Source organism: Andrena cerasifolii, chromosome 12 (assembly GCF_050908995.1).
Source record: "Andrena cerasifolii isolate SP2316 chromosome 12, iyAndCera1_principal, whole genome shotgun sequence".
Taxonomy (NCBI): domain Eukaryota; kingdom Metazoa; phylum Arthropoda; class Insecta; order Hymenoptera; family Andrenidae; genus Andrena; species Andrena cerasifolii.
This window is the reverse complement of record NC_135129.1, coordinates 6,687,610-6,712,716: the sequence shown is the minus strand read 5'-3', so window position 1 is coordinate 6,712,716 and position 25,107 is coordinate 6,687,610. Positions and strand designations below refer to the sequence as shown.

The window sequence follows — 25,107 nt, the reverse complement described above, 5'->3', positions numbered from 1 at the left end:
CGGAGATACGCAGGGATAGGATTTCGTAGATCCGAGTGAAGTTGAGAAATCTCAGCGGCCGGTCACGAGAGAGACCGTGCGCCTATCCGAGAGTGCCTTTCCTCTCCTCCGGTCGGAGCTGCCGCGGCAAAAGATCGTTGCCCTTCTAAATATAAGTTTGCAAAATCGAACAGCAAAACTGCGGAGTTTTGCCGTGGTCTGTGCGGCTCTGTGTATATATTGCCGGTAGATCAGCCCCCTTCTTCTTCTTCGCTTCTTCCCTTCTTCTTCGTCCTCTTCTTCTTCTCCTTCTTCACCTTCTTCTTCTTCTGCTGGCTGCAAGCTGCTGCTCTCGCGCTCCTCTTTCTAGCGCGTCGCTTGGTCCTCCTCCGCCAGAGCGTATCCTCCGTCGGCTTCTCTCTCCTACTCCCTCGAACACGGGCCCATATCCACCACCTCCTCTTCGGACCCCCTCTTCGGCTTCCTCTGACGCCGATCCCCACTGTTCTTGCTCCGTGACCTCGAAGGCCTGCGAATCCGCTCTTTCGTTCTCGTTGACTTTCGGACAAAATTCGCCGGCTCCCCTCGACGTAGTCGTAGGTCAGGATCCGCTCGCGTTGCGGCTGCTCCGAGGCAACGGGAACCGGAGCATGGCCCGGGACCCCTTCTGCGAAACGGAGAAGACGATACACGTGCCTCGGTCCTCTCCCAGTTGAAAAGTAGGAGAAATGCTACTCATCTTTTAACGACTCCTCGTCGTACGTTCCACGCAAACATTCCATATATGCGAGATGAGATTGCCGTTGGTCTAGTTGCCGGCTCTTCGGATCGCTTCCCAGCTTCCTCTTTATACCGGCAGGGTCTTTTAGACTTATTTCTTTCCCTTCTCGTGCTGGCTAGCTCGAACAACAATCGAGCAGAACCCAGATATTACAACGTTCATCAACTTCCGAAAGATTGATGAGACTCGTTTATTTGTGGCGAAGGAAAGGCGGAATCGCGGGGAAAAGCGTGCGCATGAAAGACGAAGGAGAATGATCGATTCGCGAGGGGAGCAGCGAGCTGGGCGGACGAGGCTGCCGGGGACGGAGAGCGATGCACGAAACGACAGAGATAAAAAAATCCGTCTGCGTGGAAAAAATAACCGAGCTGGAATCTGGGTCAGCGGGGCTGTGCAATCGCAACGTGCCAATGTCAGGCGTGTAGATCGCAAGGCCAGTAAAATCGTGAGCAGCGAAAAGTCCGCTGATCGAGCGTCGATCCTCCTCCTCCTCGATCGAAAAGTTTTTGATGCTCCTCGAGAAATGGGAGCAAGGAGGGAAAAATGCTCGAGTTAGAATCCCGCACGAGGAGAATCCCGATCAGAAACTCGCGAGATCCAGCGACCGAGCAGGAATTTCGACCAGCAGAATTTTTTTCCACCGCTCTCAGCCCGCAATACGGACGAAAGAGCAAAGAGCGCTCCGAGAGTGCACGTTGCAGCGGCGAGCAGTCGGCGTCATCGTCATCGTCATCTCATGCGTGGGTGAATAGCCTGGCCGGTCTCGAGCAACAGAGAGACAGGAGAGCCTCGGGAGGAGGGCGAGAAGGAGCGAGGAGGCGAGCAGGCGGAGAGAACAGCAGAACGACAAGTCCTCGTGATAGAAGAAAGAGAGAGAGAGAGAGAGAGAGAGAAAGAGAGAGAGAGACAGAGAGAGAGAGAGTGCGACTCGCGCAGTAGAGTGGGGCAAGAACGGGCCGCGTGGAAGAAGAAAGACGGCTGACCATTACGGTGCGGAACCACTGAATTTTCGTCCCTCCCGCGTCTCCTTCCAGGGCTCGCTTCCGCGAGATTCCGCTTCTGGACCATCTCCGCTAGATTTCAGGTCCTTCAACTTCGAATCTCCAGAGATTACCCAATAGGAGAGCGGATCACCCAGTTTCGTGGACTTTGGCGGGCAATCCTCGTGCGCCTGGGTCGACCCAAGCGTCCCCAGGCATCCCTAAACTCGCTCGGCCACGGGCCCAGGGCTCTGGTGGGTCGTTTAGGGCCCGGATCATCCCTGCTCGCCTGGGTCGTAGGTAAAACGTACGCGATTCGCGTTAGCGGGATAGCAAAGGCGCAACCCCACTCCGTACTCTCGTGGATCCGCTCTGGTAGCTTCTCGAGGCGAGTATTCTACCTTCGGACCTTCGCGCCAGTGCCCCCCACCGGCTGGTACCCGGCCAATCGGCCGCGAGGACGCCGGCGTGAAGCCTACGCGGCGACGGCCAGGCCGATTCTCGCCGGCGCCCCAGCATTTTATACGGAAAAGACTCTTTAACGAAGCACAAGGTGCGCACGCACGACCAACTTCACGCGACACCACGCGCGCACCGCGTCACACGCACACGGGGAGGCGAAAGTGCGACGAAGACCACGACGACCGTGACGGCGACGACGACGACGAAGACGGAGACGAAGACGAAGACGAAGACGAAGACAGTGACCGCTGACATAAACAACTGTTTTCCATTTCCTCGCTCCCTCATTGTCCCAGCATCCTCCTCACCCCCTGTCGACACCGCATTCTTACCAGCGACGAATCATCGGGAACCGGAGGGAGCAGCACCGAGAGTGCTCGTAAAGCGTGGAGATCGGATCGGTGATCGGGGCTCGGGGATCGGTGATCGGAAGCGCAGGAAACTCGAGAGACCGCAGCGGGCCCAAGAGGAGGATCGGGACAGATGTCGGTCTGGATCTGAGCGGCTCGATGTGTCACGCGGCGGCCGTCGAAGAGGAAGAGATCGGTCTCGCGTCGCGACGAAAAACCACCGAGGATGAGTGACAACGTGCACGGCATTGACAGCTGACAGCCGGCGCGAGCGAGCGAATCCCTCCGTCTCTCTTCTCCTCTTCGTCTTCGTCTTCGTCTTCGGATCCGCGCAGTGTCCCCGCGACGAGAGTGTTCCTTTCCTGCTCTGACCGCGCGGCGCGGCCCGGCCCGGCCCGACCCGACCCGGCTCCCTTTCGTTTCTCTACACTCTACATCTTCTTCGTCATTCTCCTCCACCCGTACTTCGCCGCCCCCACCAGTAACAAGCGACCGCGCCGCGAAGTGCCGAACGATGAACTCGGGCAACAGTGTGCCATATTTTGTGATCTTTTTACCTAGCTCCTACCACCGCGTTTTAACTGTGATCCACCTACTCTAGAGAACCGTGCACGATAGAGGTAAGGAGACATATACTCTTCTACTTCTAACCACCACCGCCGGCTATCACGCTCTACCATGCTACCTACTGCTATCCTAACTCGAGGCGCGAGATGGATGGCGGCGTGATACGCGGTTTCGCGTCCACCGGGCAAAAGGAATTCTCGATCGCGACAGCAGGGTCGTCGTTCTGCCCGCCATCCACGTGCGCGTCGACACGTCCAACGATCTCCGCTCGGTTAACAGCCACGAACGCCCGATTCCGTCAGAACCGTGCTCCCGCGGAATCGCGTACCGCGACTACGCATTCCAGAACGAGGACGACGCGCTCCTTCGAGCGCGAAACACCGTCAACTGGATCGGCTCCAAGTCGCCGTATCTCGCCAGAGAAAGATCCTTTCGTCTCCCCCAGCGGGAGAAACGTACGTGCACCTCTCGCGGCGTGCGCCATGCAACCGTTCTCTCGAAATCCAGCCTCGATCACGTTCTCGCTCCGACGCACAAAGCTAGCATTAGTCTGACAGGCTGGTCAGTCTCGATCAGCTACGATCGTTTCCTCTCGAGCCTCTTCCTCGACTGTTTCCACTATTCTCTCTTTCATCGCTTTGCTTCTCCTTGCTGCAATCTGTCAGGGTTGGTAGCCGCATTGCGATATCTCGCGGACGATTCTTTGGATCCGTAGATAGGAAACAGGCATTCGATTAGACCTGTCGACGGACGGTGTCGCGGGTGTTTCAAGGGCCGAGCCACGACCTACTCTAACCCACCTCCCGCGGAGGCTCGTCACTTGCCAGAACAGTTGCGAGCGCTGGCTGTAGCATTTTTCGCGAGCCCCTAGCCACGGTCTGGCGCGGCCGGCCGATTCTGAGACGGAGAGAAACAGCATTTGCATCAGCCGGTGAGAAAGAGAGAGGCCCGGGGAGAGGGAGAGATTGCCGGGACGGCTGAGACAGAGAGAAGGGGGGAAGGGAGAAGGAAAGCGGCAGATAAACGGAGAGAGATAGCGCGAGCGAGCGTATGCAGATCGCGGCGGAGAGTAGTCAAAGAAAAATTCCTTCGCCGGCAAAAACTCGACCCTTTGGTCGCGCGAGCCGTGGGAAATTTCGTTGGGCTCGCGGTGGCTTGCGCGCGTGCATGCCCGAGAGGGAAGCGTCCGCGAGCCGATGGCAGCTTCCTCGCTACCGACGAAATCGGTTCGAACCACCGCTTTTTTCGAGTTCAACGACTCTCCGGTGCTGGCCACGCGAGGCGGGACACGGCTTTGAGAAATGTCAAGAAATGCAGCGGGGCAGCGGCGTCGGGTGGCCAGAGTCGCGAGGGGAGCAGAGACGAATGCGAGGAGAGACACAGAGTCGGACAGATGGAAAAGGAGAGAGAAAGGAGAGAGAACGGGAGAAAGAGAGCCGAGGAGAGCCACCAGACGTGGCAACGGCGCGAATGCAGAATGCACGCTGACATAAAACATACATATATGCAGGATGCAGCGAGCAGCATCCGAGAGCCTTCTCTCCTAGGAGCGCTGTAAACGTGGCTCGACGCGAGTTCACTCCGAAACGCAGCCAACTACCCGGGAGCGGCTCCCTCGTGTTCATCTCGCTGCGATTCGGGGTAATCGATCGTTTATCGCGAGCCCTGTCCGAAATCCTCCGGCGCGTTCGCCTCCCAGCGGTCCCAAGCGCGAAGGGAACTCGCGTTCGTTGACACGCGAGTTTACACATTTTCCGCGCGGCGAAACGGTGCTACTCCGCTTCGAGCAGGCTCGATATTTTCGGCCGGCTTCGAACCCCTTTCTTTTATCTCCGGCCGTGGCTGGCGTTCGCGAGGGACGAAGGCAGAAGAGAGGGAACCAGCGCATCGTGGCTGCTGAACCTGACCTCCGACAATACACGCCGGCGTCGCTGGCATTCCGTCCGAGCCTCCGCGCGCGAACCATTCCTTCTCTCTTTCTCTCTTCCTCTCGCTGCCGCTCCTCTCACCGCGTGCTCCTTATTAAAATAAATTAGAGATCGCGAGGGACCGTCGCGCAGCGTCCCGCCGCGTAATCGACCCTTTCGATACGAATTCCTTCATTTTTCGATTACATTGCTTCGCTCGTCGGCTTCCCAGGGCAGAAATTTCGCTGGGAGACCGCGGTGGTGCCGTCGAAGGACATCAACTTCTCGATGTCCTTCGGTCGTGATTTGTACGCTGTTACGCGAATGCTTCAGGGTCGTCTCCGGTGTCGAGGATCCAGCAATCGGTCGTGCACTCGGTCAAGGTTGCGCGATTATCGGCACGTTAATACCTCACTGATCCACTGTGCAAACGTCCCAGCCACGCTGCACGACGCTTTTTACAGTACTCGAGTGGAATGCTCTCGCGCCGCGTCACACTTTCGTCGGTATTCTCGAGAATCCACTGGAAACGATCGCGAGGCGATAGGCCTGAACGTGAAGGGTGATAACGATAGACGCGGCCGATACCTGCGCCGCCAAAGAAGCTGGCAGCTAAAAAGTTACGGTCACGGTGCATCTTGACTCACCGGAGAGCACGATGGCAGGAATGAAACTCATCGAAGCATGGACTCTTATCGCGCAGCATCTGAGAGATGCTGTTCTCGATTTCCATGGGGGATCTCGAGCGGACGATCGCGCTGAAAGCACGTCGATCCGGCAGAGCGAAAAAGCATCGTTCGCGGTGCACGTCGAGGCACCGGATCGCCGGGCGAAAAGGCAGCAAGAAGTGCCAAAGAAATTATATTCCACGGACTGTACCGGCAGAACTGACCGCGGACAAACCCGTTCATATTGTCTTACCTTGCCGCAGCCGGCTTCGCCGTGTCTGCGACTCGCGTCGCGTCGGCGTGTCGGCTGTTAGCATGCGTATGATACGATAAAAAAATATATTCTGACGCGAGCACAAGGTTACTGCCACATGGCCGGTGATACGCGCCACCCCACCAAGGCTGCCAGCATCTCTCGCGATCGCCCTGACCCGAGAGGCCTCTTCCACTCTCACCGATGATTCAAAGAATTCCTCGGCGACGTATGAAAACGGGCAAAGGGACCAACAACGTTCCCGTTTTCCTCTTCGCGAGCAGGAATCTGAAGGAACGACCGGAGGGTCAAGAAATGTCAAAGAACATTGCATCCGAAATGTTTTCGCCGTCGATCGTTTAAAGCCAATCCAGTATTGAATCTCTTCAGTGGACATCGACTCAATTAATATCGTAGGCGCGTTTATAGCGAGTGGTTCGTATCCCGAGATTGTGGTTCTGCAGCAGGCCGTCGGAGTAGCGCGACCTAAGGAGCGCAAAAAGAACAGAGGAGGAGAGGAGAAACACATCGGGATGAATAGAGAGAGAAGAGAGGGAGAGGAGAGACGGGGGAACTAGCGCGTAATCCGACACGTTCTTACATGGATGCAGCTGGATCTTAAATTCAATACACGCGTGCTTTTTCTCCGAGAGCGCCGCGCGTTCGATTCTTTCGATCGATAATTACTCGGTGACGCGCGACGGCCTGATCGATCGGCGATCATCGCGGACGATTAAGATAACTGCCCGGCCTACAGAGAACGGCCGATCCCCGGAGTCAATGAAAACCGTTACTCGGGAAAGGATCCTGACCGCTCGCATGCAAAACTGGATGACGCGGGAGACGCGACTGCATCCTCGGCATCCGCGCCGTCGACGGATCGTCCTCGTCTGTAAAGGCGGCCGCACACGGTCCACCCGGCCTGACAGGCTTGCCGGATGGTGCATCCACACGCTCCGGCCGTTTCAGAAAAAAATAATTATTTATTCTTTATCGTATCGATATGGAAGTGATACCGATGGATTCCTCGTGTTTCTCCGGTGAAAATCATACCAAATTTCACGTAAATCGGACTATTATTAACGAAATTAGCTTCAGATTATGGGAATGAATTTTTCATGAAATTGCCTTCATTATTTTCCGAATTGCGTTGCTGTTAGTGTCACTTTCATCGGCGAAACATAAGGAATCAATTGGCCTCGTTTTCGCAAAGATCTGGTGAGAAATGCGGAAGTCGAAGATTTTTCACTTCGTAATAGACAATCTAACCACTTCGATGGTCGAAAGTCGGAAGTCATAAAATTCGGTGAGGCACTGTGGGGGGTTGTCCTCGCCACGGGGTACCAGGCCGCTTCTCTTTGACGGGCGTAGCTCCAGAATCACCTGTACATTCGGGCCGCTCGGCCCTATTAGGGAGAATAGGGAGTCCGAAGTGGCGTGCGGTTCAGATCTGGCCGCAGCCTCAGGCAGACTGAAACGTTTTTCGAATTTGCTCCGGCCGACCTGCACAGTCCGGATTGCGCAGGAAATATAAACTTTCCCCTATCGAAATCTACTGAATGTATACTACAGGGTGATTCTCCTGCGACGCCTGTCAAAGAGATGCCGCCTGGTACCTCGTGGCGGGGACAGGACCCTCCAGTGCCTCACCGAATTTGATGGCTCTCGACCTTCGAAAGGGTTGGAATACCATTAAAAAGTCAGAAATGTCCAGGAGTTCCGCATTTCTTTCTTTCGCCGATGAAACTAACACCAAAAACGACATAATTCGGACTATAATGAAGGAAATTCCATGAAAAATCGAATTATATAATTTCAAGCTGAATTTCTTAAAAATAGTCCGACTTGCATGAAATTTTGCATGATTTTCATCCGAAAAACATAAGGAATTCATCGGTATCACTTCCATATCGATACAGTAAAGAATAAAGATTTTCTTAATACTCTGAAATGAATAAATCCGTTGAATAAATTAATAATAAATTAATGTTTAACTAAACTATAGATTTCATCACAATTTCTAATAGTACTATTTGATTTTTCCTTATAATCGGAAACTAAAAGTTTACCCAACAAGCGATTTAAATCGCTTAAAGAGCATTAAATAACATTAAATGAACGTACACTATATTCAATTATAAATCATTAGAAAGGAATAATTTTTTCATTTCATGTTTTTTGGCGCCATTCCTAAATCTTTTATAGTTTAAAAGTTATACAACACGAATGTTAGTAACTATCCCTATTCCGACCACTGCAGGCCAAACTGACAGGTCGGCCGGACCGTGTGTGGCCGCCTTAATCCGCGAGAATGCGGAACCGCGGGAGCAGAGACTCCGAGTTCCGCGTGCGGGCGAGAAGCTGTGCAGTCGAGGACTATCCGTAAGCTTGCCGATTTTCGTCGACTGCGTCGGCATCGTAAACGGATACGATCGAGGCGCAAATAATCGCGCCACCACGTCGAGCGTGTATCGATTGCTTCTTTTCCAGCGCCGCGCGATCGCGTTTCCCAGCGACGAGATTTCGGGATCGCCCGCTATTTCCCACGAAGAACCACGCCGATTTCTCTCCCGAAAACCGGCCGGCCGTGACTAACAGGCGGCAGAATTTCCGCGCGGATCCGCTAATAAACATACCACCCATCGAGATGCCCGGTATATTTGTATGCAAATCGATTGTAATGCGCGCGAAGGGGGAGGCAGGGGAAGAGGAGCAAGAGCGTGGCAGAGTGTAAACGCATTGCCGACGTCGATTGTACGCAACACGTACGCGTATACATACATATTCATACGCGTGCAGAGTGTGAAGCACGAACGCGTGCACGCTCAACCACGCATGCGCCCGCGAGAGTGCATGCGTGCACGCACGATGACTCAGAAACGAGTCCACGCGACAATGGACAAGAAGAAGAAGGAGAAGAAGAAGATGCGGACGAAGACGAAACAGCGAGGAGGAGCGAGCCGAAATCTCGGGAACCGTTTCTGCACCTCCGCGCCCCTCCGTTCGACGTCTAACCGTGCCAATTTCAATCCCGCTGCCATCAGAGTGGCCGATTCCCCGAACCGATACTATTCGCGACTCTTAAACCGTTCTCCGGACCAGCACGGAGGACCTCCGCACCGAAATTTCGGAACAGGCGACGGTCCCGCAACTCGTGACCCGTCCTCCACTCGGGGAGTCTTTCGAAAGGCAGAGTTTCAGCGCGAAAACGCGGTCTTCCGATGGAAAAATTGGGACGCGATTTTTTCGAGATAGCAAAGGCCAGGCCGGCGAACTATGATAAACAAATGAGACTTGGCAACGCGGCTCGCAAACGACTGCAGCAGCCAAGGCCTGTCAGACTTTTCTCTGTCTCTCCATCTCGCTCTCTGTCTCGCTCCGGGTATGGTCCTCGGTTTTTCTCTTCTTCCATCTCGTTCCCGCCAGTCGGGCACCGCGCTCGTCGTTGCCCGACCATCTTTCTCCAGCGGTGCGTCGTGTCTCTTTCTCTGTCGATGGTAGGATTTCCCTCTCCGCGGGTACCGTTCTCGCCTTCTTGTTCACTGCCTCTCCCCTCTCGGCAGGCTTAACCCACAGCCAAGAGAGAAAGAGGACAGGCTACGCCACTGTGGTGGGGAAAATGTGGAGGAGGAGATAGAGGAAGAGGCACACAGAGACTCTTATTTGCTTCTTTCGTTATTCCTCTTATTTCCCTGCCCGCCTTCAGCAGCGGCACCTTCTTCTTTCATTGCTCTGCTTCTTCTCAACAGCGGAGAGCCACGCAGGCTTTTCAGCCCCCTCGCGAGTGCACGTATACACGTGCACACACAGAACACTCCTACACACGCGAGCCCCGCGTTGGCGGTTTATTTTTATTGCGATCTTCCCTCCCGCTCAGCCCGCTCGCGCCGCGCACAGTCTTTCCACTCTTTCCCTCTCTCCCGCCGTTTCTTCCTTTTTTTCCGCCTCCTCTTTCTCGCCGCATAGCTCTTTCTCTCCCCCTCGCGCTCGAGTTGCCCGTGGTCAGTACTTTCCAAGAGGGATGGCGACGGGAACGCGCGCCTCGGCCTTCACCAGATACTCTTTTTTCCACGTACCTCCTTCTTTCTTGCCTTCCTTTTTCGCTTCTTTATTTCTTCGCGGGATTAGCCCTCGTCCGCGGCCAGCGGAAGACGGCAGGCAAGCGCGGCGGCGATCCAGCTCGGCGTTGGATGCGGTTCAACCGTGAAAATCCCAAAAAGAAGGGGAGAAAAACTGGGCGAAGAGGTGACCCGCCCCCTCCCTGGCATCGGCACTCGGAGAAATGTATGAAATCTACAGTCGCAGCAATTGCTTGACCCAATAAACAGCACCGGCACTATTAATAGACAGAACGATAACACTGAAAGTCTGATTCCGCCTGTTGTTTCTTTGAAAACGCGAGTAACAGTCGTTGCTCGCAGCCAAGTGAATAGCGATAGGCACAGACCATGCCGCGTCCGTCTTCCTCGGTATCGACGGTCGGATCACTCCCATCTCGCTTCTCTCAGCGATCATTTCTACGTTTCGCGCGTTCCATCGGAAAAAAAAACGAGGGGAGAGTGTAACAGGGACGAATAATGACGCGGAACCGCCGGCAATTATCGCAGCGCCCGAGCCTCGTTTTCCTCGGAACAATCTTATTCTGGGATCTTTCTGGGTATCGGGAAAATCTCGGCGTGCCCTCCGTGGAAAAAGGAACAGAGACGGGCAGGGGAGCCTGGCGTTATTTTTGCGCGACCTTTAGTGGCTCGGTCAACGCTGCGGGCGGACTTTGAATGCGGTATCTCGATTGTCCTGCATTGCTCGATATCGCTCGATACACTTTCTCCGTAGCCGTGACGCGACGCAGCGAAGCCTCGGCGCTCTCCACTGCCCGCGCTTCTTTGCATTTTCTCTCGATGCACGAAACCGCCCAATCAAATGCTCCTCGCCGCGGTCCATCGAGCACGACGAGGCTCGCGTCCTCCTTTATTTTCGAGGATGCGTAGGTTTACCTCACCCGTTGCGCCGCGAAACCGGAATCCATCCGGAGGAAAAGAGGTCTCTCGCGATCGGTTAATCCGATTGGAAAGTTTTCGTCGGCTCCAGGGAGGAATTCGCCGAGCTTCGATGAAAATCGGACATCTTTTCCCCCCCGTTTTTTTAAATAAAAAAAAGGGGTGAAAGAAGGCCACGAGGCGGGTAATAGTTGGGCAGGTAGAGGCGAGGGGAATGGTCCCCGATCATCGGTTCTCTGGTCGGTGTCTCGCGAGTGATACGCGCTTGTCCGTGCGTGAACGTCTTATCGTGACGTCATTGATAAAGCGGCCATGATGGATAGGCAAAGTCTGCTCACAAAGAGACCCCGCCCTATTTTTTCCTCTCTCTGCCTCTAGCCGGACGCACTTTTAGAGCGCGGGCGCGCGTTATCGTCTATGGCGCTAACCTTCGCGGCACGCCCAAAATAATTTCTACAAGCCAGGGAAGAAAGATGGCGAGCACGCCGAGCGACCCAGGCCTCTGCATCGCAACTTTTTCCATCCGAGCTTATTTTCGTTCGCCGTTATTTTCCGCGGTTACGCAACCGAACGCGTCCGTCACCGAAATTCGCGATGAAAGGCACCTGCGATGGACGGGAGATGATACAATCCCCCGGTACTTTTCGCGGCTGGTTCTCGCCTCGATTAGCATCGATGCTAACCACCGACCCACTGGAAAAATGCCAGCGCCCGAGCCCGGTCTCGCGGAACTGTAATTTGCTTAATGGTAGAATTAGGAGACGAAGGAAAGCTTCTGCTCCCATCGAGACCACGAGATCGGTCCTCACACGGAGGATTAGGCAGCAGGGGGGCCCGGTCGCTCAGCCACCGAAAGTCCAGTGCAGGGCTTGAAACCGTTAATATAAATATTTCGGTTCTTGAAAGAGTTATGAAGAACCTTTATTCGGAATAACTTTTTAGGTTATATGTAAGTTACAAAGCGGTTATAGAACCGATTTTTGTAACGATTGTACAGAATTTTACAGTAAATGAAATCAAAACATATTACAACTATAGATTACTCTGTGTAACCAAATTGTTTAAAAATTATTATATATAAGTAAGAAAATATATATTATGTACACATTTGGACATATGTATATGTGTACACTCGGCGGTATGTAAGGATCACTTGTATACATATGTACAAATGTGTACATAATATATATTTGCTTACTTATTTATAATAATTTTTAAACAATTTGGTTACACAGAGTAATCTATAGTTGTAATCAGTTGTGATTTCATTTACTGTAAAATTCTGTACAATCGTTACAAGAATCGGTTCTATAACCGCTTTGTAACTTATATAGAAGCTAAAAAATAAAAGTTATAGAAGCTAAAAAATAAAAGTTATATAACCTAAAAAATAAAAGTTATAGAGCTATATAGGAACCGTAACTTATACTTACATAGTCTGATATTTAGGTTCTTTATAACGGTTATTCCGAATAAAGGTTCTTCGTAACTCTTTCAGTCAGAACCCTTATATAACAGTTTGAAACAGTTATTTTCGAAACCTATTCAATCCCTGGTCCAGTGGCCGCGTGGACGGGAAAAGGCGGGAAGAGGCGGCGGAGTGGAAAAATCCGGCGGATCGAGGATGACGCGTGTTCGGGATCGGTGGATACTTCCTGAACGTCTAACACTCGTCGTTCCGTCTCCCGTACCCCGTTGGACACCGACAGGCTCCTCTCTTTCTACGAGTGGAGTGGAGTGGAAGTCGCGTCGAGTCCGGGTGGCGAGGGTGGAGGAAAAGAGAAGCAACAGCAAGAGCACGGAAGGTTGTGCGGCGGTGGCGGTGGCGGTAGCACGAGTTGCACACGATGAGGAGTAGAGTGGAGGAACAGGGGCACACGGACGTAGGAGAAGGAGCGAAAGGGGGACCTGGCGGAGGACGCGTATGACGAGAAGAAGTAGGGGAGAGAGCGAGGGAGGTTGTGAAAGAGAGACAGAACCGGGCACGATTGGCCCCTTCCGCCGTGTCAGCGGTGCCGATTGGCTCGCGTTCCCCGGAATCGTGTTATTTCAATCGATATCTCTTCGAGTAGCCGGCGATTTTTCGTCGCGGCGCGTTATCAGCGCCTTTCCACCTTTTTTTCTTCCCCCGTTTAGCACACGCACAGCGCCAGAGACCAAGAAATCGCTCTGTCCCCCCCTTCGGCGTGCTTAGTTCGCCGGAGACGCCACACGCTGGCGCACAGCGCTGCGTCCGCGCTTTTCTATTCACGGACGCGCCAGCTACCCCCTTGGATTTTTCCGAAAAACGCGGAAAAAGCCGCGCACGGTCGTCGGAGTGATAGTTCCTTCGGTGGCGCTCGTTCTTCGCCGGTGACGACCCTTTTTCCACGCCCGGCACGCTCTCGCCCGCCGGTACCGTTTTCTCGTCGTTCGGCGGCTCGATTATCCGGGGGTCAGAAACGTGGTACCGCAGTGATTCGACGATAAAAAAAAAAGTCTTCCCGTCGACGTGGAAGCAGTGCGTCCGCAAGTATCTTCACGGATTTCCTCACCGCGTGTGTTCGTTTTAGTTCCGTGAGTCTTGTCTCTTCTTCCGTCCAAGAGGAAACAGCGCCAAAGACGTATCGCGACAAGTATCGAACGATCATCCTCGCTCTTCGCCCGAGTCTCTCCCTTCAGTGAATAAACTAGACGGTCCGATAGCAGTAGATGCTCGCCGAGCTCCAGCTCCAAGAGATCCGAGTGCTCGATCTTCGAATCGAGGAGTTTTGTTCGCTTATGCAACCGTTCGTCGATTCCTATTGCGCAAAAGGTGACGGGGCAGGCGGCGCGAGTCTCAGCGAGGGTTAATCCGGAGGCTGCCGCAAGGAAATCACGAGAATCTTGGAAGGCGCGTAGCTGGAGACCGCGCGACCCGACGATGGCTGCCTCTGCTCAAAAACTAAGCACGTGAAAGTGGAACGATACCGTTCTCACACGGCAGGATACTAGTCGACGGACAAAAGAAGAATCACGCCCTCGCGGCAGCAGATGCGCTTGCCAGGAGAGTGTCTGATTCTCACGCAACGGTTCCTGCTGGCGTTCGTTGCGCAAAGATCGAGGGGGGTTCGTCTGAAATGAGAAAGCAGCGGACGGCGCGGTGGATCGCGAGTCTAAATATCAACGAGCTGGCGGCTAGCTGGAGAGGAGAAAAGTAGTGGCAGCCGGGTACCCAGCCGCTAGGCCAGACGAGAAATAACGAGAAATAGAAAAGAAATAGCGAAGGAGCGATCGATGCGAAGACGTGGCGGCGATGCGGATAGCATCTGGCCAAAGGACTGGTCGGAATCGAGCGTGTCGCCGGTGCGACCTGGAATAAGGGTAGCCATGTCGGTATCGGAGACTTTCGTATCACCGTGCGTGGAGGGCGGGAGGGACTCTTCAGGTCGCGTGCTCGGCATTCTTCCCTGAAGATGTATGGCACCAATGAAAGCCACGGGCCGAACCACGGGCCTTGGACACCGCCTCCTGCGCCCCAACCGCTCCCGCCGCAAGCCCAGCATCAAAACCATCCCCGACCTCACCCCCACAACCATCCGAGCCACCCGCCGTACGTACCGCCGTCGTATCAGCATCCTCATCACCACTTGCCGCATGAGGTAATTATTGACGATATTCCACAGCCCCGCTCGAACCGGCTGTCTTCCCTGCAACTCCAAGAATCTTTCCAAACTCGCTGGACCCAGACCCGTAGCCAGGACAATCCGCCCTCGCCCTCGGACGTGCTCGGGCGCTTCGTCTTCTTCCTTCCTTCGCGATTGCTCCCAATTAAATCACGACGCCGTTTCGTCCGTAAATATCGCGAGGGAGCCCGTTCCAGGTCAGGGTCCACTGAACGGAACTTACGTAAAGGTCCTGCGAGCGAGTCCGCGAGGATCCGCACGCCACCGACGCTTCTTTCACGAACACATATCAAGCCTGCCTACGTACACCCAAACGAGCGCTATTATTGAGGAACTTTGAGTCGTTCTACGAGACCTCTGACCCTTTTATCTGGAAAACCTCGGCGAATCGACGCGGAATTGGAAGCCTCGATGGCGAGCTTAACGCTGATCGCTTAAAGGAACCGCGGAGCGAGTAGAAAGCGACCGAGGCGAAGTATGTAAAGCCGTTTGTCGTTGCCCTCTTATTGGGCTAATCGAGCGCCGTTTGATCGAGGATTAGAGACTGTTACTCCGCGGCTAGACGGCAAGGCGTACGCGTGATTAATATCGTAAGGGCAACCTACGACGATCGCTTTAACCGCCTGTAGCACAAGTTCGCTCGCCACCGCGGGCCTCGCTGTACAATCACGAGTATGGAGTATAGACAGCGTGCCGTTTCCAACGTCTTATTTTCACGCCAACTTTGTCCGTCCGTTAGCGCCAGGGTTTGAATAGGTTTCGAAAATAACTGTTTCAAACTGTTATATAAAGGTTCTGACTGATAGAGTTATGAAGAAACTTTATTCGGAATAACCGTTATAAAGAACCTAAATATCAGACTATATAGGTATAAGTTGTGGTTCCTATATAGCTCTATAACTTTTATTTTTTAGGTTCTAAAAAATAAAAGTTATAGAGCTTTTAGGAACCTAAAAAATAAAAGTTATAGAGCTATATAGAAACCGTAAGTTATACTTATATATTCTGATATTTAGGTTCTTTATAACGGTTATTCAGAATAAAGGTTCTTCATAACTCTTTCAAGAACCGAAATCTTTATAATAACGGTTTCAAGGCCTGGTTAGCGCACCCACCTTCCACGCGTATCCGTCTCTCCAAGGAACTTCAGAATTTTTATTCGGACACCGTTGGCGCTTACGCGCGTCAGACAGACATCGCGGATTAATCTCCTGATTAGTCCGAGAAATGACAAAGCACAGTTGTCGCTAATCGTCGGGCTGGAGGTCGTACTTTCCCGACTCTCTCCGCTCGCTAGGCCGTCGAGGAAATAATTTACCGACACCCTTCGCGCGGGAAGACAACGTCTTCGTCGTTCCTTGCGAAATCATCAGGAAAACGGCATTTGGCAGCGAGTGCGTCTCGCGTACATGTTCTGGCTTCGTTTGACAACAAAGTAGTTTCTTCGAGGTCTCCCACGCCTGTCGCGATCACCCACATTTCTCTGGGAGCCGTAAAACACGACCCGACGCGCGAAAACTCCGAGTGGAGCGAAACTGTAGGCCCACGCCCTTGAGAGGACTCGCGATCGCCGCTACCATCAGGTGGCTCCGAGTCTCAGGGTCGACAGAAGATGGGAAACAGGCGTCGTGGTTCTCGCGGATCCCCTAATCGCGAGGACGGGATCGAGGGATTCGAAAAGGCGAGTCCACGTGATCGGCAGGTTCACCTATAACCGGAAACGGCCCTCGAAGTAGCGGATCACGGTGCCGCGATTCAGATGTCGGATTAAGGCCGACAATTACAGAGAAAGAGAGAGAGGAAGAGAAAAAGAGAGAGAGAGACAGAGAGAGAGAGAGAGAGGAGCGCAGAGGGTCCACCTTTTCCTTTATATTACGGCACTATTCGCGGCCGCAGTTTAGACAGATAGGTGGGTAGGTAGGTAGTAGAATGAGTCAGGCAACGCTAGGTAGGTTAGATTGGACGTTGTCTCTGTGCGGACACACACGGCGCAGGTATACGGTGTGGAAGGTGCGCGCGAGCGTCTCCTGCTGCACGTACAGGGAGGCACACATACCTTTCAGTTAATAGCACATGCGAAGTGCTAGATGGCCGGCGTGCGTGGGTGGACGGAACACGTTACGTACGTATGTGTGCCATGGAGAAAAGGCATATGGCCAGCAGGTGAGACCTTTGCTTTGTGTTCCAAGTGTGTATAAAGTAGCCTACTTCCAGTGACCAATGTTATTCCGCCGTAATTTACTGCGCCGGGGGAGAGACAAAGGGTTGCGTCGCTCCGATCCTTGGGATCCCTTTCGAAAAACGGGGCCAACGTGTCCCAGACTCGTTCCGTTACAGACGAAATCGTTCCGAGGGTGGGACGAGCCCGACTGTAACCTCCGCCGAGAACCGTCTTAACCCACTCGTCGTTTCCCCCGATGCCCAGAGAAACGGTTCCGCCGCGGGGGTAACGATCGGGCGCGACGAGAGATCTGTCGAAATCGTCGGGAGCGCGAAGGTCCGCGCCTTGAGTCGTGAGAACGCGGCAACCGTGGACGGAGGGTGAGAGGAACTGAGGGATGCTCTTTAAGAGATACACTGGGTGTCGCTTGATATATTTTTCCATTATTAAGGACATTAAGCCGGCGGCCCGCAGGCAAGCAACTCTTTCCGCTTTCTTCCTCCTCTCTTCGTTGCTTGCCGCAGACGCGGCTGCCTTCTCTTTCGCTCTCTCCTCTTTTTTTCCGCGCTGGCGACGACTATAAATCAGAAAAAAAGATTCCGCGCGACGGTGTGGCCGGGCGACGGAACGCAATTTTCCGTCTGCCGGGAGATAAAAATTTGATTAATGGACGTATGGTCTTCGAGTTCGAGGAAAAGCAAGGGAGCCTTTGTGGATAGCGGCCAAGCTTAATTAGCATTCGCTCGAAAAATCGCCTAAAGAAACTAACGTCTCGGGGTGGAGGGAAGGAGCTCGCGGATTCTTGCGTCGAATCGCGCGACGTATATTCGCCGAAAAGTTTCGCCGAAAATCTGGACGATCCACTCGAGACGGTCGTTAAAAATTCGCAACTCGACTTTGCTGGCGTCGAATCTCTCGTCCCCTTCGCAGCTCTTGGCTACGGTTAATCGCCGCGAAAACGTCTCCTCGGACCGTGGATCGCACCCGGTCCAGAAGAAGACAGAGGGTGAAGAGCTGCGGAAAAAATTACGTTAGAGAACGATCAACCTAAGGAAAACGAATCGCGCTCCCGCAATCTGGAAAGCGACACTGATACCTCCAGGCGGGGGTTGCGGGTCCATTTTATTCAAATCGACGCGGAACACGACTCGGATTGATTTGTCTCCGGGCGAAAGAAACGCGAGAAAAAACGAGGAATAAAATCGAGTTGCAGGCTCTCCCTCTCTCACGGGGATTAAGAATCAGGGATGCCCAGCGCCGAAGGTCGCCCGTCAAATATCCGCCGACGCGACGCGTCGTCCCAGAAAGAAAGGGTTGAAAGTCGCGGAAACTTGAGAACCCTCGGTGACAATTTCAATTCTCTCCCGAGCTTTTTCTCCGCCTCTGTCCTCCTCTGCTCTTCCACGTCCCCGAGGAGCGTCTCCGTCGCGCTGCCGCGAGGAGGGTGACGGCAGCCTAAGATTCTTAAAACTTCTCGCGAGATTTTTCGATTTTAATTACAGTTTTAACATATTTTAATAAAATCCCCCGGCCCTCCCCCGCGCCCCGGACACTGGCCGTTCCCTTCTTTAATTCCGCCAACTTGCCGATGTCGAATCCCCCGGACTTTTGCCACGAACTGTACCCTCGGCTTCAACGTTAACCCTTTCGTTCGTTCACCTACACCCACACCGGGACGACGACGGGAGCAACACCTGTTCCCTCAACGAGAACCCGAAATCAAGCGTTCCTCGTCGTTCCACCCGCTCGTGGGCTCGGCCCTTCCAGCAGTTTCGCGTTCCTCCTCATCGCGTCGAGGAACAGCCGAGCAAGTGCCGGGCCGCGTGTACGCAGCTCGCGCTCCGTACGTGCACGTACACGCGTGCGACTCGAAAAACATCGATCGGCTGGTTGCTTTCGAAAACCACGACCGACGGGGAGGGCCGTTGACCCCCTTTGCGGCCAGCTGTTACGCGCTTCCTATTAAATTCGTGGAGAACGTTCTATGGCGAGCGGATGCGAGGCGATAGTTCGCTGTCCCAGCGAGCCTCAGCGAATCTCTGGCTATCGGGCTGAGAACACTGCGATTCCTCCAGGGGGATCGTGGAAATTTCGTGGTTGCGAAGCGTAGAGTTTCGTTGACGAATCACGATTCGCTTCAACAAAGAAATCCCACTCGACGCGAGTACTGAATCGGTCCCGTGAACCGTCGCGACCATGTATCGAACGAGTCGAACGCGTAAGTACCGGCGAAATTACGTCACCCCGCGTGAACTTTTAATTAATGGATCCCGTTCAAGCTGGACGCGAGATCGGGGGAGTGAACGGCGACGCGACTCCGACACCCGCTGTGTCGACCAGCGAGTCGAAACGCGAAGCACAACAGACAACCGGGAGAGAGTTCGCCTATGAATAACTGAAAACGCAAACGATACCGCCACGGTCTATGAGCAGTATGAGCCGGTAGTTTCTGACTCTCGTCATCCTATAATTGCATGAGAAAATTCTGAGGATCGCTCGAACCGTCTACGTACAACGAAACAGGCGAGGCTGAGCGTCCGCCTATGCCCTACAGGCTGCAGCCTGCACTTGTTCTCTTATTCTCTGCCCCGCGAAGAATCGAAAGCCAAGCACTCTCCACTTCCAATTGCGTTCGCTGGAAGGGCAAACTTCACCGGCGTTTAAATTTTCAAGCAGCTCTCGGTGCTGGGATAAGACTTGGTCAACTTTTACGTAGTAACTGCTGTGTTTTAAAAAGGGCAAGGGCAGGTCGCGTCAGCCTTGTCTCTGAAAGTCCAGGAGCCGATGGCGATCGGCGAGGAGCCGGACGGTCAGCTCTTTCGTCGATTTGCCATCCTCCGTTGCTCGACCAAAAGTGCAGCGTACCAACTAACCCCGGCAGTTCTTCTCGCAGATCTTCATGCACAAGAGCGCGATGCAGATGCACGCGAGGGAGCTGGGCGCGGCGGGTGCACTAGTGAGTCGACCCGGCGGCGGCATGGCGGGCCTGGGTCCGCTCGGCATCGGTCCGGGTGGCATGATCGCCGGTAACGAGGTAAAGCCGCACCAGTGCCAGCAATGCCTCAAGTCATTCTCTAGCAACCACCAGCTCGTGCAGCACATCAGGGTCCACACCGGCGAGAAACCGTACAAATGCAGCTATTGCGACCGCAGGTTCAAGCAGCTCAGCCATGTACAACAACATACCCGCCTGCATACGGGTGAGTATCCGTCTTCTATTAATGTCTTGGCGATCCTGGCTCCGAGGAATGGCAGGATTTTTGGCCCCACCACCCCACCCTCTGCGGGGGGAATTAGCCGCGATCGATCGTGCACCAATTCGATCCCATCGACATTGTAGCCGATAGACTTAGAAGGGAAGATTCCCAAGCCGGAATTTCCAAAAAATTATGAAGCTTGGGGGATATGTAGAGGATAAGGTGTGTATTTTTCTTTGGTGCCTAAATTCACTCTAAGGGGGTTAAATTGACCGCTGAAAATCCTTAGTTATAACTCGCGGACTGTAGGAGAGAAAAGAGAAGTTTTCAGACAAAAGTTGCTTATTTTAATTAGAACTATTTGATAAATTATAGATCTTATAGTTCGCGAGTTATAACACAAGGTCGGAAAATAGCCGGATTTTCACAGGTTTTTCGGGAATTTCGCCTCCTTGAAGTGAATTTGGCCAGAAAAATAAATTATTTAATTTATACCTATACTGGCTCACACTCATAATCGTACACTCTTTAAAATGGCATATCATTTTTGAAATTGGTCCAAACGACTCTAGTTTTTTTTAGAAGCTTGAAGTTTGCTAAGTGACGTATTTTGTTGTTTTGAAAAAAAATTGCAATTGGTCGGCATAGCAAAAAAAAATAGTAAAGGTCGTTTCTTTAACTTTTTTTCTGAACCTGTAATGAAAATTAAAAAAAAAAACATTTGTAGATTTCAGTAAGTTGTAATACATGCTGAAAATTTCATGAAAATCGGTTAACGATGCACTGAGCTACAAACGTATAAAAATCGCGGAATAAGGTGGAAATTCGCGAAATTCACAAAATCAGGTTCAGAAAAAAAGTTAAAAAAACGATCTTTACTACTTTTATTTGCTATTCCGACCAATTGCAATTTTTTCAAAACGACGAAACACGTCACTTAGCAAACTGGTCCTTCTAGCTTCTCAAAAAAGCTCAAGTCGTTCGGACCAATTTTAAAAATGGTATGCGATTTTAAATAGTGTACAATTATGGGTGTGAGCCCCTGTATATATCCTCTAGATATCTCCAAAGATTCATAATTTTTTGAACTCTTGAATAGAACTGGAGACTCTCCAGAGACTAGACCCTGGACTCTGCTTTCCTCCGTTCCGTATCCATAAAACAGACGAAACTTATCCGGGCACATCACTTCGAGCTACGACGGGAATCGGCTAATCGCGAGCAGCAACATCGCCGCAACAAAGTCGCAGTCCGCGCGCGGCAAAGTCGTCGAGTCCCCCCGTACTTAATGCATGCATTCAGTGTGCCGGGTGCTGATAGTAAATTCTATGAATACCGCATTGCATCGCGGCCGGTCGATAATCAATAAATTAATATACTATTATAATCTGTACGAGCGATCGTGCGTTCCGATTGTAGCTAATTTTAATGCGGCATGCTGCGAGATTGCTCAATGCGCGTCGCGCCGCGCCAGAGCTCCGAGCGTGGTTTCCAAGACACCGTTGACTGAGCACGTTGTCGTCCGGTATGCATACACGGGCACCGCGTATCTGCGGACAAGTTCGATTTACGCGGGGCGAACGATCGAATTCATCGAGCGGCTCGCTTAGCCGTTCGACTAAGAATAGCGGTGACGGAGAGAGGCGGAGGACGAAGGACGGAGGATCGAGGACGGGCGGAGGGACCCGTAATAATGAGAAAATTCGACGGCAAAGCCAGCCGGCCAGAGGCAGGCAACGGGTCGCGCCCGGGTAGAAAGAATTTCATTAAGGGATGAGCGTAGTCAATCGGAAGGTATTAGCCTCGAGAAAGCGAACGGTCAGCGCCGCGTATGACTGGACCCTCGGAAAAGTCTCGCTAGCCTGGTCCAAGATCTGCTTCCGGACGAGAAGAAAAAACAAAACCTCGTCGGTATGCGAGCTATTTAATCGAGAGGTCCGGCAGCTATCTCCGTCGCCGCTCGCGCGAGGATAACGCGCGCTCATCGATTCTTAAGAAAACATTCCTTTGAAATCATCGACGGGAAGAAGCAATTTTCTCCGGTTGCCCCGAGAGGAGTACCGGCAGGGTGGCGCGTATGGTAGTATGGAGAAAAGTAGAAACAAATTCGAGAGCGTTGCTTGCCCGTGTTCAACGAGGGAATAAAAAAAGGGCCGACATTGATTTCACCGTGCTCGTTTCACCCCTTCGCCCTTTTCGACGACTACCAACGAGCGAGTAACTACTGCTCAGCCACCCCTTACATTAATAATCACCCTTCCCACGTACTGGGCTCCCACTCTACTCAGCCGCGGCTGGTACTTGAGCTGACGTCGGTGTACGGTGCTGCACGGTGTGTACGCGCATCTATCGCATGCACGACTTTGCCTCTCCGTGTCTTTATCGATGAAACGTTTCGAACAGACGCGCGTCCCACCCGATCCTCCGGAAGCGAAAAATCCGCGACAGGAATGCAAACGACTGGGCCCGACGCGCCCCAGTCCAATTGGATATTCCGATATTCAAAGCGTGCGCCAGGGATATTTCCCATTTTCCAACGGTCGGCATACCGATTTCTCGCGACTGAAAAATCGCTGCGCTCGCAGCCGAAATTCCTTGCAAATTCCCCTGCGGCCGTTGTTTTCCCAAACGATACAGCGCACAGCATTTGCATGCCATATTGATTTCTCGTTTCGCAGGCGAGATCTCGTTGCCGCGCGGCGATTGGCCGGTCAAAGTCAAAAAACGGCGGGAATTTACTGCCGTGCCGTCGCGTTCACGCGCCACCCCTCCGTGCGCGCGACCACCCACACCCCCGGTGCAGCATAACGCGCTGGCTTACAACAATTTCCCCCGACAGGCCAATATACTCGTATATACGCGTATGTATATATGTATATATATACAAATATATATGGTCGTTCGCTCTCGTGCGCGCCTATAAAATTTGCAACGTGTACGCATATAATTCATTAACCGAAATTCGACGAAACTCGCGCTGCCATGGCCGGGGCAAAACGAGAAACAAAGGGGAGGGGTCACTCGGGAGCCGGGGCGATCGGGAATTTGGGGAGGGAGGGTGGGTGTGAAATGCGAGGTGAAATGCGAGGGTGGCAGAAACGAAGGACGGCGAATATAATATCGGTGAGCGTCCACGATATCGATAGCTGGTCAATAGCTGCAGCAGCCTAGACAAATACCTGCCGAGGGTGTACAGAGTCCATCCTCCCCTCCGCGGTGGCGGGCATGCGAGGGTGACTGGGCGTGCGGCCAATGGGAGGTCGGCTCGCCCCACTCGGGGGGTCGCGCGCGAAAAAGCGCGCCAATTTTTCGATCGCCCGATCGCTCAATAATGGAACCGAAGTTACGCGCCGCCACCGTCGCACGCGCACACATCGCCGTGCATCGCGCTGCATCGCCTGCACGTCAAAACGAATAGGTGAAAAATTTAGTTTCACCGATTCTCTTGAAAATCACAGCATTCGTCGATAACCTTGCGAAAACAAAGTGTACTGAATTTCAACGGCCTATGTCAAATAGTTTTCGAAATATTTAATCTTAAAGTTTCGAAAATTCAAACAAACTCGGCTGACGCGTCGTCACTTAAACAGTAATATCTCGGTCATTTTTAAAGATAATGCCACCGTCTTGAGCTCGTGTTAAAGCTGAAGCAATGCTTTCTCAAACGGTGTATAGAATATTTTGTTTATTGTTAATAAACTTAACAGTAATCGATGTCAAAGTTTCAAATAGCGATTTGACGTCGTTCCCACCCACGGTCCGGCTTGGAGAAAATACTATTCGATTCGTTAAGTCTTCAACTAATAAATGCCTTCTTCAACAAAGTGCAGAGATTTTGGGAGCAGTTAAGAAAAAATAAAACTTACGATAGTGCACACCGCTTGGAACTGCACGGATCCAATGGTCAGTCCGCACGCACGCGTTTTAAAAAATAGCCTAGCGTAGGAAAGTATTTATGTACCTCTGGGTTAAAAGAAATTTTTCTTTCAGTGTTTTCGGTATTCTCGAGAAAAATAGTAGGAGTATCTGCTCACCATATAAAAGGTTAGCAATAGTAGGTAGCATTCGTTCGTTTTGACGTGGAATAGCTCACACGCGTACGCTCACACGCACGCAAAAACGAGCCTGGACACACCGCGCGCTCACGAGGATGCAGCAGCCTAATAAATAGCGGTGTACGCACTCTCGCGGCCCTGCCGGCGGACAGACGACAGAGTTGTCCTCCCGCACGCAACGGGCCAGAGGCTACGCCAAAGATTATCCCTTCGGCAACGAGGAAAACTCAATTTTCATGGGGCGAAATCTAATGATCGGTCACCCCACACGCGCCGAATTAATCGGTTTCCCTGAACCAGCTAGCAGCGGTCGCGTTAGCTTTTGGGGACGCGGCTGGTTTCGGGGATGGACGCGCGAGAGGGTTGGGCGAACTTTTCACGAAACGCGATCGACGGTTTAGACGTGATTACGCGATTAGGTACGTGTGACGGAGGAGCGAATAGCTCGCGACAACCTCTTCTGAAATTGGCCAACCGTTGTGAAATGTGGAATCCCTGAGAGCTTCCGCGAAAGGGGTGGAGTCAAACAACTCGGCGCTGCTATTAAAATTCGATAGAGCAATAACGGCGTCCTCGTTAAGAAAAGGATGTTAGGCAGCGAGAGACGAGTCCATTAATACCGATACAAACGGTGGAGCGGGTCTGGCGAAAAGTCACCCCTTTCGAGCGAGGCGATGGCGTTTGAAAAAAGGAGCACGTCCGCCGGGCGAAATTGACCGGACAATTTTAAAGCCCACTTAAGACTGCGAAAAATTGCCGTATCGTCGGTGCATGAATAAAAATTAAGTCGCCGGAGGGGCTCCCCTTTGAGGAAAATGGCCTGAGACGTCGCCGTGGGCCTTGCATATCCGTATTTATGAGCTGATGGAGCTGCGACAAGAGGGAAAAAAAACACCGTTTCCGGTTCCCTTTGCTAGTCGCTGGTGACCTCGTGACGGGGCCGTCAAGACTTCTCGGGAGCCACCCCCGCAGTGCTTCTTTCGCCGTCCTCGGCCGGCCTTTTCCCTCTCTCTCCTACTTTTAATTCGCTAATTTCACCCAGTTAAGAATTTATGCGACGGAATGTCTCGCCAGACGTCTCGAGAAAAATCAAAGCGGCGCAACGG

The 25,107-nt window shown here is 52.7% G+C and overlaps 2 protein-coding genes across 14 annotated transcripts in view; both read left to right on the top strand.

The window, feature by feature from the left end:
• The window catches only part of Dati (zinc finger protein datilografo), a 59,476-nt gene that overhangs the window by 9,545 nt on the left and 24,824 nt on the right, over positions 1 to 25,107 (top strand). For 11 of the 13 annotated variants that reach the window (XM_076824058.1, XM_076824047.1, XM_076824055.1 and 8 more), the window contains one exon: positions 19,631 to 19,949. In XM_076824058.1, the coding sequence (XP_076680173.1) occupies positions 19,631 to 19,949 (319 nt within the window). The remainder of the gene's footprint in view (positions 1 to 19,630; positions 19,950 to 25,107) is intronic. The other 2 variants (XM_076824057.1, XM_076824046.1) reach the window with 1 other exon arrangement.
• The window catches only part of LOC143375191 (aminomethyltransferase, mitochondrial), a 53,169-nt gene continuing 45,959 nt past the window's right edge, over positions 17,898 to 25,107 (top strand). The window contains exon 1 of the mRNA XM_076824078.1: positions 17,898 to 17,909. The gene's annotated coding sequence lies outside the window, so the exon portion shown is untranslated. The remainder of the gene's footprint in view (positions 17,910 to 25,107) is intronic.